Source organism: Mercurialis annua, linkage group LG7 (assembly GCF_937616625.2).
Source record: "Mercurialis annua linkage group LG7, ddMerAnnu1.2, whole genome shotgun sequence".
Lineage (NCBI taxonomy): Eukaryota > Viridiplantae > Streptophyta > Magnoliopsida > Malpighiales > Euphorbiaceae > Mercurialis > Mercurialis annua.
In genome coordinates this window covers 8415464-8432105 of record NC_065576.1, presented here as the reverse complement: position 1 = coordinate 8432105, position 16642 = coordinate 8415464, and the positions used below count along the sequence as shown (strand labels likewise).

The following is a 16642-nucleotide window of genomic DNA, read 5'->3' as shown; positions in this document are numbered from 1 at the left end:
TATACTTATTTACCAAAACCAGCACATTCTTAGGGGCCGTTTGGTTCAAAGTCCGGAATGGGAATGGGAATGGGAATGGGAATGAGTGGGAATGGGAATGGGAATGGGAATTTTGCTATGTTGTTTGGTTCCACAAAGGAATGGGAATGATTCCATTAGTATGTGTTTGTTTGCCAATAATTTAAAATGGGAATGGGAATGAGAATGAGAATCAATTTTATTTTTTAACTCTATTATTAATTATGTCTAAAAAATTACGCAAAAATTAATAGATAATTATAATACACAATTTTTATAAATTGTAATTAAATGTTCATTAGAAATGTATGTCTAGAATAATTTATTTATAACACAAACATCAACGTTTTAATCAACATCGTTCTAATCTATAAACTACAATTAATTATGTCTCCGAAAATTTAAAAATTAAACAAAAATAAAAGATAATTAAAATACATAATTGTTATAAATTGCAATTAAATCATTCATTAGAAATATGTCTAGAATAATTTGTTTATAACACAAACATCGACGTTTTAATCAACATCGTTCTAATCCATAAACTAAAAAAATACATGATAATTTTGAATTTAAAACACTCCAAAACACTGTCAATAGCCTTGGAGTAATCAACCTGCAAATACAATTAAATTAAAATGAGTCAAATTACAAAATATATAAGATAATGAAACCAACAGAGTCGACATATTATCAAGCATTCAAACAAAGTAAATACATGATATGAGCCAAGATGGTAAGGTAACTCAAGCCAACTCCATTCAATAAACTTTAATCTCAAGATTGTTGGATTATGCTACACAAATTCATTTTCTAGCACATTACTTGGACGATAAAATCAAATACTAGCTAATTTTCTTAATTACTAATGTAAAAATCTCATTTTAGAGGGTTCAGAAATGAACTTGAGTGGTTTAACAACTCAATTATGTCTGCTTTATGAGAGTCTCACCTTGATTGAATTAGTATGCTAAAATCTATCAAAACCATTAAAATTTACGCAACTAACATGACAAAAAAAATATACAGCACATTAATTAGCATTATCATCATGGCAGTTAGAGACCAACTTAACTAAATCAGGAAATATAGATCAATCAAAAATTGAACAACACTATACGAGGAATATCAACATCATATACAACCATAATCACAATTACGACATTCTTGAAATTAAGATAGTTCAAAAAGTAATAGGAGATGAAGTAGGAAATAAATAATCACATTAACCATTTTGAAATCCTACATGCTATGAAAATCCAAACTTACAGCAATAAATATATTCAAGTTTCAAAGCATTTCAAATAAATAACAAAACACAAAACTATGTCAGGTTGGTTGTCAATAATTTATCATGTGTAGTGTTTGAAAGTCGTTACAGATGGCTATGACAAAGACTTCGTTCATACAACATCTTGATTCCTGTTATGCTTTTTTATTATCAAGTTATCAGAGACTCTACCTAACAGGATGCTTACTGTAACTTGGAACATTTGAATCAAAAACTTACTGATTCCTACGCTTTTATTAGGTTAATTGTTTAAAGAACAAGTAAGCTTTTGATATACTATCAATTGATTTGAGATGGTAGACAAAAATGCAAAAGAGGGGACAACTAATATATGATGGAGAGCAAAACGATTGATTGACAATAGTATTTTATACCCTAAGCAGTTAAAAAGATCTTTGAAATATCAACATAACCTCCCACAAGAGATGAAACAATTCAGAAAAACTCACTAAATACAACCATAATCACAATTACGACATATCAGCAACCAGAGAACAAAATTGCTATATTGTATAAATCTAGCAACAATTATAACATATAGTAAGCAGTACCCTTATTCAAAAGAATGTCAAATTCAAAGAAATATGACTAAATGGTGATCGACAATGAGACTACACGGAAAAATAAATAAAAATAAGAGAAACAAAAATCTGAATTACCTGACACCATTCCTCAAAAACAGATTTTTCACATTGAACCATTTTTGTTGAATCATCCCAAGCAAACCATGTGTACTCAAATATCTTAACCAATTCTAACAACTTCAAATTGATACCAATTTTACTTCAGTAAAGTCTCCAGCCAAAAAGTTCAGTCAAGTTTCAATTCTGGTTATAAATGTACTAATCAAGCAGAGGGACACGAGCAAGATTAATAACCAACTTCAATTATCAGTAACCAACCAATTTCAATTATCAGTAACCAATTTCAATTATCAGTAACCAAATTCAAATTTTCATTAAAAAAAAGAACAAACCACAGAGTAATCCTATCATATTATCAATGAAAACAAAAAAAAAGACATTTATGAGCATGTTTATGATATCAAATATCACATTATCAGTTTAATTTTTCAATAAAATTTCTCCATCAGTCACAAACCAACAAAATAAGGAAGTCTGAGTAAAAGAATAACATACATGCACGTCCTTACCTGAGAAAGAGCAGCGGCGGTGGAAGTGGAGCGCCAGCGAGACTAAAGAAGTGGAGGGACACGAGCAGCAGGATTAGAGCAGCGACGATGGAAGTAGAGCGCTGGCGAGACTGAAGCAGCGGAGGGACATGAGCAGCGGAGGGACACGAGCAGCAAGATTAGAGCAGCGACGGTGGAAGTGGAGCGCTGGCGAGACTGAAGCAAGCAGAGGGACACGAGCAGCGGAGGGAAATGATTAGAGCATCGATGGTGGTTGATCAGCGACGGTGGAGGAGCAGCGACGGTGGAGGAGCAGCGACGGTGGTGGCGTAGTAGTGGAAACGACGATGAGCAGTCGAGGTGCAGAGGAGAGAAATGATATCGCTTATTTTTTCAAAATCACAAATTAGGTCAGGAATGGGAATGATTGACCTGGGTCTGATAGGGAATGGGCCATTCCCATTCCGTGGGGTTTAGAATTCCCATTCCGGGCCTTTTTTTATGAAACAAACAGATTCAATGGGAATGGGTCATTCCCATTCCCATTCCTGGCCTTTTTTTGGTCCAACCAAACACCCCCTTAGATTATTTTTCATTTATAGGCCAACACAGAGTCATGCAACTCAAGTCTCTATGGAACTTGAAGAAAATAGCAGGTCAATGAAACCAGTGGCTACTGCATATGTGTAGGACAAAAATTCACATGAGAATTATGAGTCATGGAAAGCTTCAAGTTTCAGCAAGATAGCAGTCACCATGCCGGTAACATTCAGAATTGGAAAATCAAGTCCTTCGGCTTCAGGTATGTGTGTGTGTAACCTTAAGAAAGAAAAAGCAACAGATTATCTGCTTAATATTGGACAAAGACTGCATACATACAATGTCTTAAGATTCTTCCGAACTCCTATTTTAGGAGACAAAGTTCCAGAACAGTTCATGCCAGACAAAGTTCTGCAAACAAGTAAAAGATATAAGCAGATACACCACAGGTAATAAATTTGCAGAATTATAGAATTCTTTGTCCAGCAGTTCATTGAATCATTCCATCACCTCTCTCTAAAAACTCCCCACATTCTATAAAAGTTCCGTTGGGATGACTCGTGTAATTTTCATATACCCTTCCCTTTAGACATTCATACATCCGACATAATCCTTCTTGAAGTACTCGTTTAGTCATTTCCAATCCCCATGGTACCTTGGAATTCTTTAAAGGTCCGTTCTTTCCCCTACACTTCACCTATTGATGATATATGATTTATGTCTCAAATTTAAACACAAGCTCATTTCTTCAAATTCTATATAGGTTATTTCTTCAAAATGGACCATGTTCGAAGAGTACTAACTAATTATAAAGTCAGGACTGTTCAAAGGAAATTCGTAAACTCAGAATGAAGTTAGTTTGAAGAAAATCAGAAGCGCTTGACATTGACCATTCAAATCAACTTAGTCTTAGCTAGCTAATTCCTTCCTAGCAAAATTAAACATCAAATGACCACTATATGTGAGCATTATATTTTGTACATACACGAGGAAAAGCATACCTTGCAAATCAGAACATGCAATAGAAAGCAAGCAAGCAAGTACTAGAGCTCCAAACACCAGTTCCATCTTCATTAACATCAAGTAATTATGCTTTTTAACAGAGGAACCTCATTGCCGATACAAGAGAAGAGCATCTGTACATAAAAGTTTGAGTGTGAATCACAAAGGTTTTTAGCAACAGAAGTAAAATAAAATCTCGTGCGGCGCAAGGGAGAGATGAGAGAAACAGATGTTTAGAGTGTAACCTGATAACATTCCCTATTAGAATTAATTTATGTTAAGATGGAATAATGTGATTAACTGAATTGAATTTGAGTTTTCAATACAAATCGTAACTCGCTAAGAAACGGAAAGAACATGATGAAACCAAGTAATGTAGAGCATGATTGAAGATCCTCAAACAATAAATAAGTCAATGAAACCAGTTCAGTCTAGGCTATTTTACAACTACATTAGAGGTCAGCTTACAAAGACTACAGCTTATGTTTATTCTTCCATGTTTACCTAATTGTTATATTTCCATGCAATCAATTACCATTAGAATTGAATCCAAGTCAATTCAAGAATATAAAATTACAGTTGACTAAGCATAAAGTCAATGATTTTTCTTTGCTCTAGCTCATAACACATCACTAGCTGGAAAAAATAAAATAAAATTTGCCCTCAAATTTCCTATTGAAAATAGTAAGCAAAGGAACAAACTTGGAAAAAACATGAAACTAATCCAAATCATTATGTCAAGCATATAAAACTAAATAAAAGAGCTGAAAATCAAAAAGTCCCACATTTTCTCAGCAACCAAACACTAATTCTCATTTCCAACAAGATTCAAAATAAACCTAAAAAAACAAAGTAAAATTTCAATTAGAATCTTAAAAGGGTACCTTTATCTGTTGGAGAAGAATGAAAATGGAGAAGAAATTTCCATGGGAACAAAACAAAAGGGTTTTGAAAAGGATTAATTTTGATTGGAGAGGATTTGAGAGAGCAAATCAAAAAATTGGGGCTTTAATGATAAGACTGTGCTGGCTCAGCTAAACTTGAAAAAGTTCATTTTGTTTCCATTTTTTGTGATCTTTGAACAGCTTAAGAAGCTTCTGTCTGTACTGTACACTCTAGTCTGGAATAACATAAATCCCACACCGGAAAGATGGGTGCAAGAGAGCAGAGCAGTTGCAATATATATACCGTATCTTGACCCTCGGCTAAATCTTAAAAGGGTCGGTTGGCTAATTATGCCACACTCTCCCTCGTCTGGTGAGTGCCGTATGGCTATCAAGACATATGGCCGACATAATTTATGGAACCTTATAGGGTTGGCTCGCTTGGCTAACCCTCCTATTTTTAGTTTTAACTGACAGTCGACTTCCCCTATGTTGACCAAGCGAGCTAATTCTGTTAAATTTCATAAATTATGTCGGTCATATTTTGATAGCCATGCGACACTTACTCGACGAGGAAGTGTGGCATAATTAGCCATCGAGGTACTATATATATTCTGATGTAAGATTTTTGTTATCCCATCTTTTATCTCCTTTTCTATAGTTCCCTTTTCTTGCATGAATAAGTATTTTTGAATAGAAAGTTAATTCGGTTTTTGAATTTAAAATTAAATAGTTCACTTTTAGATATTTTAAAATAAGTTTTACTAATATTGATTGAACATAAAATAATTTTATTCAGAGATTAAAATGACCGATTTTCATCCTTGATTAATTTAAAATACTATATTTAATTAATTAAAATGGCCGAAAATAAACTATTTAACTTAAATCACAAAATAAGAAATTTGGTGACCTTTTACTCTAATTTTTAATCCTTTCATTGGTAATTTTATACTTTAACTTCAAGCAAACTTATTACTAGTATTATTATTAGCAATTAGTATAGTTATTGTTCATGTCTTTTCTCTGCAATATCAATCCACTTGGAATAAAGGATTGCTCTTATTGGGTAGTCACGCTCTTTGCTTTATCAATTACCGGTTTTGAAAATTATTTTTAGTCTTCTCTAAGTGATTTTGTTGAATATTATAAAGACTTCATCGCAGAAATATTTCATCTTTTAAATTTTTTTATTTATAGCCATATTTTTTAAAAATTTTAATTTTAGCCCGTTTTTTAATTTTCATTTTCAATTATAGCCAATTGTCCAATTGAAATGGAAAAGTATTTAAATATGTTGTTTATATTACGTCATTTTATTTCAATTTACATTTCTATCATAATAAAATTTAAAAATGAAGTAATATGAGAGGTTTATTTGAGCTTTTTCCGCTCTAATTTGGACAATTGGTTACGATTGAAAGTGAAAAATGGGCTAAAATTGAAGATTTTAAAAGATGTGGTCATAAACGAAAAAAATCGAAAAGATTTAGTATTTTTTAGTATTAAGTCCATATACTTGTAATTTTAACAGCATAGGTATATATAATATATACTATAGTTTGTATGTATTAAGTCCATATACTTGTAATTTTAACAGCATTAGGTTCATCCGTTATAAAAAAAAAGTATTAACGATGTCAAGTTGGACACACAAAAATTGATGAAACACTTATTTTTAATCAACATAAAAATACATAAATAAAAATATATATATAAAAAACAATTCAGTTACACTAATTGGCTAGTGGAATACATATATTTAATTTTCATTATGAAGGGGTATAAAATTAAAACTTTAGAGACTCAATCCTACAAATGAAAGTAAAAGGATTTTATTCAAAAAATTGTAATTGCATATATACATTTAGACTTTTTATATGAAATACTGTTTTTTCTTCGATATTTACTTTTTACTATTTCTTTTAGATCTTAACATTCCGTACTAATTTTGTTTATTTATACTATATTTTTTAAATTTTACTTTTTATACTAACTCTCATTTTTTAACATTTTTTCATTATCTTTTTTAAAAAATTCAACATTATATTTTGCACTTAACATTTATCATATATTTAAATTTTAAATTTTTTGTTATTTTGACTTTTTTTGAATTTTGACACTTTTTTGACTGTTGACATTTTCGTCAGTTTAAAAGCAAACATGAAATCAAATAAAATCAACATCATGTAATAAACTAACTAATTTAATTTTTTAATTTTTTTTACACTAATTTTTATTTTTTTTATTTTATTTCACGTACAATGTGGTCTTTTTTGCTATTGTTAAAATCAATCACATAACAACATAATATCAACACAGTATCACCTCAATATCAACACAAAATCAACATTGTAATATTACAGTAATTCAACATCATTATTGTCTTCTTCACTAATGATAAAATCAACAAATTATCAACAGGATATCAACACTATAACATTATAATAATTTAACATCATTCTTTGTCTTCTTTTCCAATGCTAACATATCATTATCCAGTCCTAGTTTATTTTTTATTTTTTTAGTTTATTTCACGGAAATTATAATTTTATTTGCAATGTTAATCAAACAAATATCAACTGATTATCAACACAAATCAACATAAAATCAATAACACTGCAACATTACAACAATTTAACAATCAAGCATCATCAACAAATCGTGCTGCAGAATAAAAAAACATAGAAATACAACAAAACACAGTAAAAATGCATAAATTACATAATTGTATCCCATAAAATCACAATTTGTTTTTATGTAACTTGAAAAGTAATATGATATTCTTTAAAGATGATATTTATACATGTTTAATAGTGAAAAATCACTGTTATATAAAAACAGTAAATAAAAAAACAAATTGTAGATATGGAGAATAAAAAGAAAAAGAACCATAAATTTTTTTCCTCAGAATCTAATCGTATGCCTTCAAGAAATTTCTTAAAGCTTGATTCACTTCTCTCTTGTTCGTGCTATTCATATCAGATTTTAAAAAAAAAGCACGGAGGCAACCGACCAGCGACGGCACAACGGAACGATGAAGAAGACGGTATCAGAGCGGCACTGAGTTTTGATAAAGGGCGGCGGCGATGAAAAAAGATGGAGGGCAACGACAGAAGAGAATGGAGTGTGGTAGAAAGAGAAATCTCATTGTTAAGTGACAAAGAGAAGAGAATAGCAAAGAGAAAATTAAAATAAATTAGTTAGGGTTTTTGATTTTATGTGTACATTTATAGTGGTAGTATAAATGAATTAATTGTTTATGTGTACCGTATTTTCGCAATATGAAATTATTAATATTTTTGTAAAACAAATGAGAATCATAGTTATTTTTATAAAAACCCCCCTATAAATTTAAGTATGTGTTTCATCTCAAGTGAATTTTTTTTAATTAATTTTTTGAGTAAATCACAAAAATACAACAAAATTGACATGCATTTACACAAATTATCACTTATATCACCTATTTATCATTCTTACCATAAAACACAAAAAGTTTTCATTAGCACCATTCCATTAAAATAGAGACACGTGTATTATTAAAGATTCCCTCTTCTTTCTCTACAATAATAAATAGAACCTATCCACTATTGACACATGGACTTTTTTTCTAACTATATATTTTTTTATTAAAAAACCTATTCCTAAAAGAACTGACGCGCGTCAGGTTTGATGTGGGTCTGACCTGACGCGCGTCAGGCCATGTAGGGCTGACACATAGGTCAGCCCTACTAAGTCATGCATCAGTACTAAACTGATGCATGAGTGCTTTTTTAAATAATTGTTTTTTATTTTAATAAATGTTTATTTAAATATGAAATATTTATGTTAAATTATATTTAAAATTTATTTTATTTATTATATATAATATAAATTTTAATTTTAATATTAAAAATGTAAATATATTGAATAAAATAATTAAATTTTAAAATATAAATATAAATATATTTTAAAAAAATAATCAAATTTTAAAAATATAAAAATACAAAATAAAATAATTAAAAATTTGTATTAACAATGCATCTATTTTATATATTTTAAAAATATATTTATCATGTATAAAATATGTATCAGCAATGTATCTATTAAATATATTTTTTAAAAAAATATACAGTATATAAATTTAGGAAAAATGTATCTATCATGTATTTATTTAAATACATTTAAAAATATATCTATCGTGTATAAATTATGTATTAGCGATGTATCTATTGTGTATCTGAGTTGTATCAAATATTTATCGAATATTTTGCACTTCTACTCGTTTTTTTTCTTTCTTACACCTTGGACTTCCGGTGAAATCATGAAAACCAACCGATCAAATATATACAAAATCATAAATATAATAATACTAATTAAAATGAACTAATTAGTTCATTTTAATTAGTATTTACATATATGTTTATAAGATTTTCTAAATATAAAAACGAACCAATCAGATTAATTAGTTAATTCAATTAATGTATCAAATATGTATCTATCATGTATAAATTGTGTAGTAAAAATGTATTTATCATGTATAAACTATGTATCTATGATGTATCTATAAAATACATATAAATAAATGTATATATCATGTATAAATTATGTATCAAACCGATCAAATTTGTCGATTGATTTAATTAAATTGATAAAGAACAGATAATAATTAACAAAATTAATTGATTCGGTTAATTAAACTTCAATTTTACTACATCTCATTCACTTTCTCAATTCAAAATTTTGAAAAAGAGAAATTAACATACCTAGGCGTCGTTTAACTATTTTCTTTAAAAATTATAAATCAATATTATCTAATATATTTGAAATGTATCAAATATGTATTAAAACACAAGAAAAAGTGTTTGAACGATCATATATCAAACATGTGTCGGAGATGAATAAAATATGTATTAAAAATGAATCAAAGATGTATCAGATATGTATCGAAAATATGTATGGAAACTGTATCAAATATGTATCGGAAATGTATCCATCATATAAATAAAAAGAATTAGATTACAATTAAAGTCAAAAAATAAAATACATGGGGATTGCTTGGCTGTTGAGATAATTATGGAAATATGGTAGAAAAGTTTAAATTTTGGTATCATGGGTGTTTTTATTTTTAATTTCAAATATTTGAAGATGGACCAATTTTTGATATATATCGCATATGTATCTGGGATGTATCGTATATGTATCGGAGATGTATCAAATATATATATCGACAATGTATCATATATTTATCACTGATGTATCAAATATGTATCAGCAATGTATCAAATTATATGTTTGATAATTTTTTCAATTTCCAACGTAATTTGACAATAGTATATTTTAATATATAGTTTACAAATTGAAAATTAAATTTTTTATAAATTTTATGTAGAATAAATTATTTTTGATTCGTTCTATAATTAAAATATATAAATAAATTATAATAATTTGAGTTTTTTAAAAAACATTAATATAAATATTTAACATTTAATTAAATAATCATTTTGGAAAGAAAAAGAATTGAGTGTCATAATTAGCAGTCCCAAAAAAATTGAGTGTCATAATTAGTAGCTCCAAACCAAACCGTGAAATTATTCACCAAAATCAAAAACTAAAAACATCCATTAAATCTTAAATTAAAATTTTTGAATTGAACAATTAGCAACTGAAACATAAATTCAAGTGCTATATGTACACCATTAAATCAAGAAGAAGAATTACAAATTAAAAAAAATAAAATATCATTTTCTTTTTCTAATTTCATATAATTCCTAAATAGCCATGGAAATACATATCCTAAATCTTCTAGTGAAAACCTTCTACTGTAGGCATCAATAGAACAATACGAAGCTTTTTCGCCGGATGTAGACTCATAACCTGTTGATATATACACAAATACAAACAGGAATTTATTCAAGTGGTGGTGGTTGAACTCCGGCAAAAAAGTCAGCTGTGAACTCTGGCCAAGCAAAGAGATGAAGGTCAAAAGCACGGTGGCATGAACCGTAATATATGAAAGGAATTAGAAAGATAGAGGATAAATTCGTTGGACACGTGTAACCTTGAAGATCAAGTGGTGGTGGTTGAAAATAGATGAAGAATGTTGGTGTTTATGAAAACAAAGTGGTAACAGTAAAAACATTATAAGTTAAATTATAATTAGTGAAAAGAGAAAGACTTTTGTTGGGTTTTTTGTTATTTTCTCTAATTTTTTTTGATGAATAATAATTATATTAAAAGTCACAAAATGTGGCGAAATATCTTATCTCAAAGCTTTCGCACAAGAAGTGGTACACGATAGGTGACACACTAGAGACTACGATTAAGAGAAAAAACTAAGAAAATAAAATTAAAAACCTGAGAACAATATACAATAAAAATTCTTAAAAAAATCCTTATTTATATAGTTTTGTTATCCCACATATGTATTACTTACATAATGTTACAAACATTTGGTTTGCTAGTTTATTTTATAATCCGTAATGACAATAATTATGAATAATACTATAGTCTGGATGTAGATAAAAAGTAAGATAGAAGAATAGGCAAATAAAAATAAATAATTGAAATAATAAATAATAAATATTCTTATGCTAAATTTACATAATAATTTTCTAACCTCTAATTTTTTGCCTCTAATAAATTTTTTATTTTTTTTTCTCTTTTAAAATTACATGTCAATTAGCCCGGGCTGAAATAAAATTCTAGATCCGCCACTGGGTGAGAACGTTTTGCTTGTTATGCTCATTGATGTGCCTCTACGTTGAATTGGCGGGGAGTGTAACGAACGTAGTTGCAGTGAAGGTTTTTTGAAGATGCCAGATGTCATCACAAATATCCTGAACGTATGCCAAAGTGCAGTTCCGTAAGTTGATTGTCGAGGATACTTGGAGAGTATCACCTTCAAAGATAACATTGTTCCATCCTTTGGAGATTGTCCAATTCATCGCTTCACGAAGTGCCAGAAATTCAAGCGTTCTTGGATCCCATATAAATCGAAACAGAGCCGGGAATCTGCCCACTATACAATTGTCAGCATCCTTTGCCCACGCAACCCTATTGTTTTTGTTTATCTACTGCTGCATCGTAATTTATCTTCATAAAATTCATAGGGATAGATGTATCATTTGAGTCCTGTTGTTTCGCTGTGGGTTTCGCTGGTTGTTATGAATAATTTCCGTTTTCTAATTTTTGGTGAATATTTTATGTTATTCCAATTTAGTGAATGTTTTCCGTTTCTAAATTTAGCGAATACTTTTAATTTCTGCTTTTAATTTTTGTTCCTCAAATACGAACTGTTGCGTTTTCTATAAACCATTGCATATAGTACTATCCAAATCGTTGCCTTATGAAAAAAAAAATATTGCCTAAAGTACTATCTAAATCGTTGCCTCATAAAAATAAATGTTGTATTATAAAAACAAATGTTGCGTGAAGTACTATAAAAATCGTTGCCTAATAAAAATAGATGTTGCCTAAAATACATTATAAAATCGTTACAGTAGATGTTTGAAACCGTTGCTTTTGCTATTAATTGCAACAGTTTTATTTCTATTACAATAGTATAAAATTACTGTTGCAATAGCTATCAAAGCCTATTGCAGCGGCCGCAAATGTAGCTGATTGAAAAGTGTTGCAATAGGTCTAAGGCAATGGTTTTTATACATATATCAACACTTATCCAGTATTGCTGAAAGTGACTTATGTGGTTGTGTAATTAGGTTGATGATGCCTCTGAGCTTGTCCAAATTCCATCTTGTTTCGAATGCTATTTGAGATTATCACTTCTGGAGTTTCTTATGCATTCTTGAAAATGAAATTGTTTCGAGATTTCCAAATATGGCATAGGAGAAACCAAAATTGCTCAGATGCAGAGGCAGTAGGATTCAAATCTTTGAGTTGTTTATTAATCTAACCGTTGAGGTTATTTTTTACAATTTTCCTATATTTTAACTTTATAATAAAAATAAATTACAAAATTTGCATTATTTTTAAATACACATGTTTAAATATACGTTGACATGAACAATGTATCTAATTGTATTTTGTTTTATTTTCAAAAGATATGTAGATAAATAGAGTGGATACGAACAATGTTTAGGATTACACACATAATAATAAAAACTTTTTATATAAAGAATCAAATTTGAAGACCACTTTTTTTATTTGAAGGAATTTGAAGACCACTTTTAAAGAGTATATTTTACAGACTTTCTATTTAATTTATTAAAACTGTTTAAGTAAATAAATTATAATTATAATTAATTAATAACATGTTCATCAAAAAAAAAATTAATAACATTTATTTTAAATTTCATAAACATGCCGAGCATTATAAGCAACGCTCAAAAATAAAATAAGTTACTCTAGTTGTGAGTAACAAATAGATTAAGGTTGTCCAATAGTTTCACCATCAATCCTTTTTATATGTTTATGAAACAAATAATAATTTATAGAAAGAATTGTTTAACTTTTAATTCCAAAAAAAAAAACAAGCAAATCACAAGAAATTGAGTGATGCAAGTTCCATTACTTTCAGTTACATATATGCAGGCTATATCTTGCTTGATAAATGAGTGACAATAATATTATAGAGTGCAAAACTGTATAAATTGATTCTAAATTTAGAAAAATTAAAATGGATGTAAATAAAGATGATTGAGGTTGGTTATCTAGCTAAAATTAGTTAAATGAGTGCTCTATAAATCAAGAACTAAGAAATTAAAAAGATGAACTCATGCATATTAGCAAGTGAGAATTTTAATTAGCCAAAACGCAAAGAAAACAAATTAAGAGAGAGCGATTTGATTAGCAAGATGATGAGGATCTATGGCTTAACAATAGTATTTCTTTTATTTAGTTCAACCTTCCGAGTATCCGAAGCTACCGGTACGTTCGATGTTACGAAATACGGTGCGAAAGCTAACGGAGAAGCCGATATTAGCAAGGCTTTATTAAGTGCATGGGAAGAAGCATGTGACTCGGTGGGTGTAAGCACAGTTTTGATACCGAAAGGCAAATATGCATTACGCCAAGTGGATATCTCCGGTCCATGTAAGGGCTCAATGGTGCTTCGGCTCGAAGGAACGGTAGAGGCGCCGGTCGATCCTAATGAACTCAAGGGAGATTTTTGGATTGCTTTCAGTCACATCGATCATTTTACAGTCACCGGCGGAGGAACTTTTGATGGACAAGGTGAAATGACATGGAAAAAATATAATTGTATGGAGAAAAAAGGGTGCAAGGCACTCCCTATTGTAAGTCTAATTAATTTATCCTTTATAAATCTTTTTCGGTACAAGTACATGAATTACACTACTAGAAATCACTAAATTACCACATACATTTCCACTAGTATCACATCAATTTTGTAGTGATATAAATTTTTTATGATTACTTATGACATAATTAAATTTTTTGTATGTTTCAGAGTTTGAGGTTCAATTTTATCGATAATGCCATAATCAAAGACATAACATCCCTCGATAGCAAGAATTTTCACGTTAATGTCATGGGCTGTAAAAATATCACTTTCCAACGATTTAACGTCGTTGCACCAGGGCACAGCCTGAATACGGACGGGATTCATATCGGACGTTGTAACGGTGTCAAGATTCTCGACAGCTCATTCGGTACTGGTGACGATTGTATCTCCATCGGCGATGCTAGCCAGCAAATAACAGTGAAAGGAGTGACATGCGGACCTGGACATGGCATTAGTATTGGAAGTTTGGGAAAATATCCAAATGAAGGACCTGTGTCCGGTGTTTTTATCTCAAATTGCACCATTTTTAATACTGATAATGGTCTTAGAATCAAATCTTGGCCAGCTTTGGAAAATGGCATGGCTTCTAATTTGCGATTTGAGGATATTATAATGAAGAATGTCTCCAACCCTATTCTCATTGATCAAATGTATTGTCCATGGAATCGGTGCAACAAAAATGTAAGTCTTTAAACATCATTTACCACTCAAATTTGTTCTTCATTTGATAAATATATCATGATTTTAAAATTTTGCCAGTTTGGTCAACCATCTTTTTAAATGTTGCAAAATTTATTCATAGTCAGTTTGTAGTGGATGTTGCACTATGTTGTATGTGCCAAGCAGGATAAGTTCTATACACGTGGATGTATAATATTACGTCAAGTCAACTTCAAAGCGGTGGTGGGTATATTCGGCAAATGTCGAAAATGATAAAACCAAACTGATAAAATTTTAAATTTATAGCACATTTAACAAACAGAATATATTTATGGATAGATAAATATATTTTGCGTTAAATTAATACCATTTACCATAACTCAATTATTAGCCATCGTGTCGATTTTAGAACTACAAAGTCTCATATTTGAGTTTCAGCCAAAATCTATTTCAATTAGCACTAAATTGTTTTTGAAACAGTTTAAAGCGAACTAATTAATAGAAGAAAAAATTACTTTAAGGCCCTCCACATATGTTATAATTCTTATTTTCGTCTGTCCTATTTGAAGAATCATATGATATGGTGCTCCGTTTTTATTTCCGTCAACAATTTAGTCCCTCTGTCCAATTCTGATGTTACTAATTCATTATTCTTTTGAATTTTCAGGGTCATTCAAAAGTTAAGATAAGCGATGTTAGCTTTAAAAACATAAGAGGCACTTCTACAACGCCTATTGCAGTCCAACTAATTTGCAGCAAAGGAATTCCTTGTGAGAATGTAAAACTCAGTAATATTGATCTCAAATTGATCGGCGGAGGTGCCACCAAATCTCAATGTTCTAATGTCAAACCTGTAATTACTGGAGTAGTACCTGCTGGATGTTAATGCGGAAGAGTTGCACTTATATCTTGGTTTAATTTCTCCATATTTTTGTATCATTATGCCTCAAATTTTCAATTTGATGTGTATTATTTTCATTTTTGTAATTATAAATATTTATATATGTAATGGAATGTTACCAAATAATTATTCTCAAGTGTTTTTTCCTTCATCTTAACAAACTCTTAGATTTTACAAAATGCTCGATCTCTTGAATGTTTACTGTGAGTTTGGGATCCAAAATGAAATAAAATTAAACTAATAAATTCAGCCAAAATTTTATATTTTGTAAGATTTAAATTATATATATCACTCACTCAAAAGTCCCTTAAGAAAGGCTCCATTCAATAACAAGCATTGTAAATCCATTCAAAACAATAGTATAAATCAATTCACCAACTTTATACGCGCGTGGTCGCACACACACACTTAAAATAAGAATCCATTCAATAACAATAATGTAAATCAATTCACCAAAACAATACGCATTGTAAACCCAGTATAAAAGAATTTATAAATTTAAAAAGTATCAATATAATTCAGTTTAAATTTTGAAGTATATTTTATATCAAATATCATGCAAAATAATTATATTATACCTTGTAGTAATAAATTAAAGTTAGGTCTGTAACTAGGAATACAACAATCTAATGAATTTATAAATATCTAACCTTTGAAGATTAAATATTGATAGTTTGCAAGCAATAATTTTTCCATGAACGTTTGATGTCCTAATGCTTTTACTACAATCAAAAATCATTTGGAAACTAAAACATGAAAATGATTTTATTTTTATAAATATTTTAAGGGTTTCAATTTTCAGTCGAAGGAGAAAAGGAGAGGAGGAGTAATTTAGTGATGAGTTTGTTGTTTAAAAAAGTGATGTTGGTTTGTGTTCAAAAAGTTCTAATTAAAAAGATAGATTTTATTTTAGTATTTAAATTATTTTTGACATAAGTAAAATTAAAAATTATATTTTTATGAAATTTAA

General features: G+C 29.4%; 1 protein-coding gene, 1 long non-coding RNA gene and 1 other non-coding gene across 4 annotated transcripts; 2 read left to right on the top strand and 1 right to left on the bottom strand.

Moving 5' to 3' along the window:
* Nucleotides 1-444: 444 nt before the first annotated feature.
* On the bottom strand, nt 445-5354 carry LOC126655155 (uncharacterized). 2 transcript variants are annotated; one of them, XR_008789582.1, is made up of 4 exons: nt 4868-5354; nt 3983-4117; nt 2449-3392; nt 445-634 (listed from the first exon to the last, which is right to left on the bottom strand). It is a non-coding gene; the product is annotated as an uncharacterized LOC126655155 (long non-coding RNA). The 2 variants fall into 2 exon arrangements; XR_008789581.1 differs by having other exon boundaries at nt 2463-3392; nt 4868-5353.
* On the top strand, nt 5197-5327 carry LOC126658973 (U11 spliceosomal RNA). The gene has a single exon (XR_007634537.1). It is a non-coding gene; the product is annotated as a U11 spliceosomal RNA (small nuclear RNA).
* An 8308-nt stretch (nt 5355-13662) lies between the features above and the next one.
* LOC126656720 (exopolygalacturonase-like) lies at nt 13663-15740 on the top strand. The gene is made up of 3 exons (XM_050351325.1): nt 13663-14103; nt 14277-14792; nt 15439-15740. The coding sequence occupies exons 1-3, from the start codon at nt 13663-13665 to the stop codon at nt 15655-15657; spliced, it is 1176 nt and encodes a 391-aa protein (XP_050207282.1). The 3' UTR covers nt 15658-15740.
* Nucleotides 15741-16642: the final 902 nt, after the last annotated feature.

Coding starts and splice junctions, on each gene's coding strand:
- LOC126656720 (XM_050351325.1), top strand. CDS start 13,663: ATGATGAGGATCTATGGCTTAACAATAGTATTTCTTTTATTTAGTTCA. Junction 14,104..14,276: donor GGTGCAAGGCACTCCCTATT/GTAAGTCTAATT, acceptor TGTATGTTTCAG/AGTTTGAGGTTCAATTTTAT. Junction 14,793..15,438: donor GGAATCGGTGCAACAAAAAT/GTAAGTCTTTAA, acceptor TTGAATTTTCAG/GGTCATTCAAAAGTTAAGAT.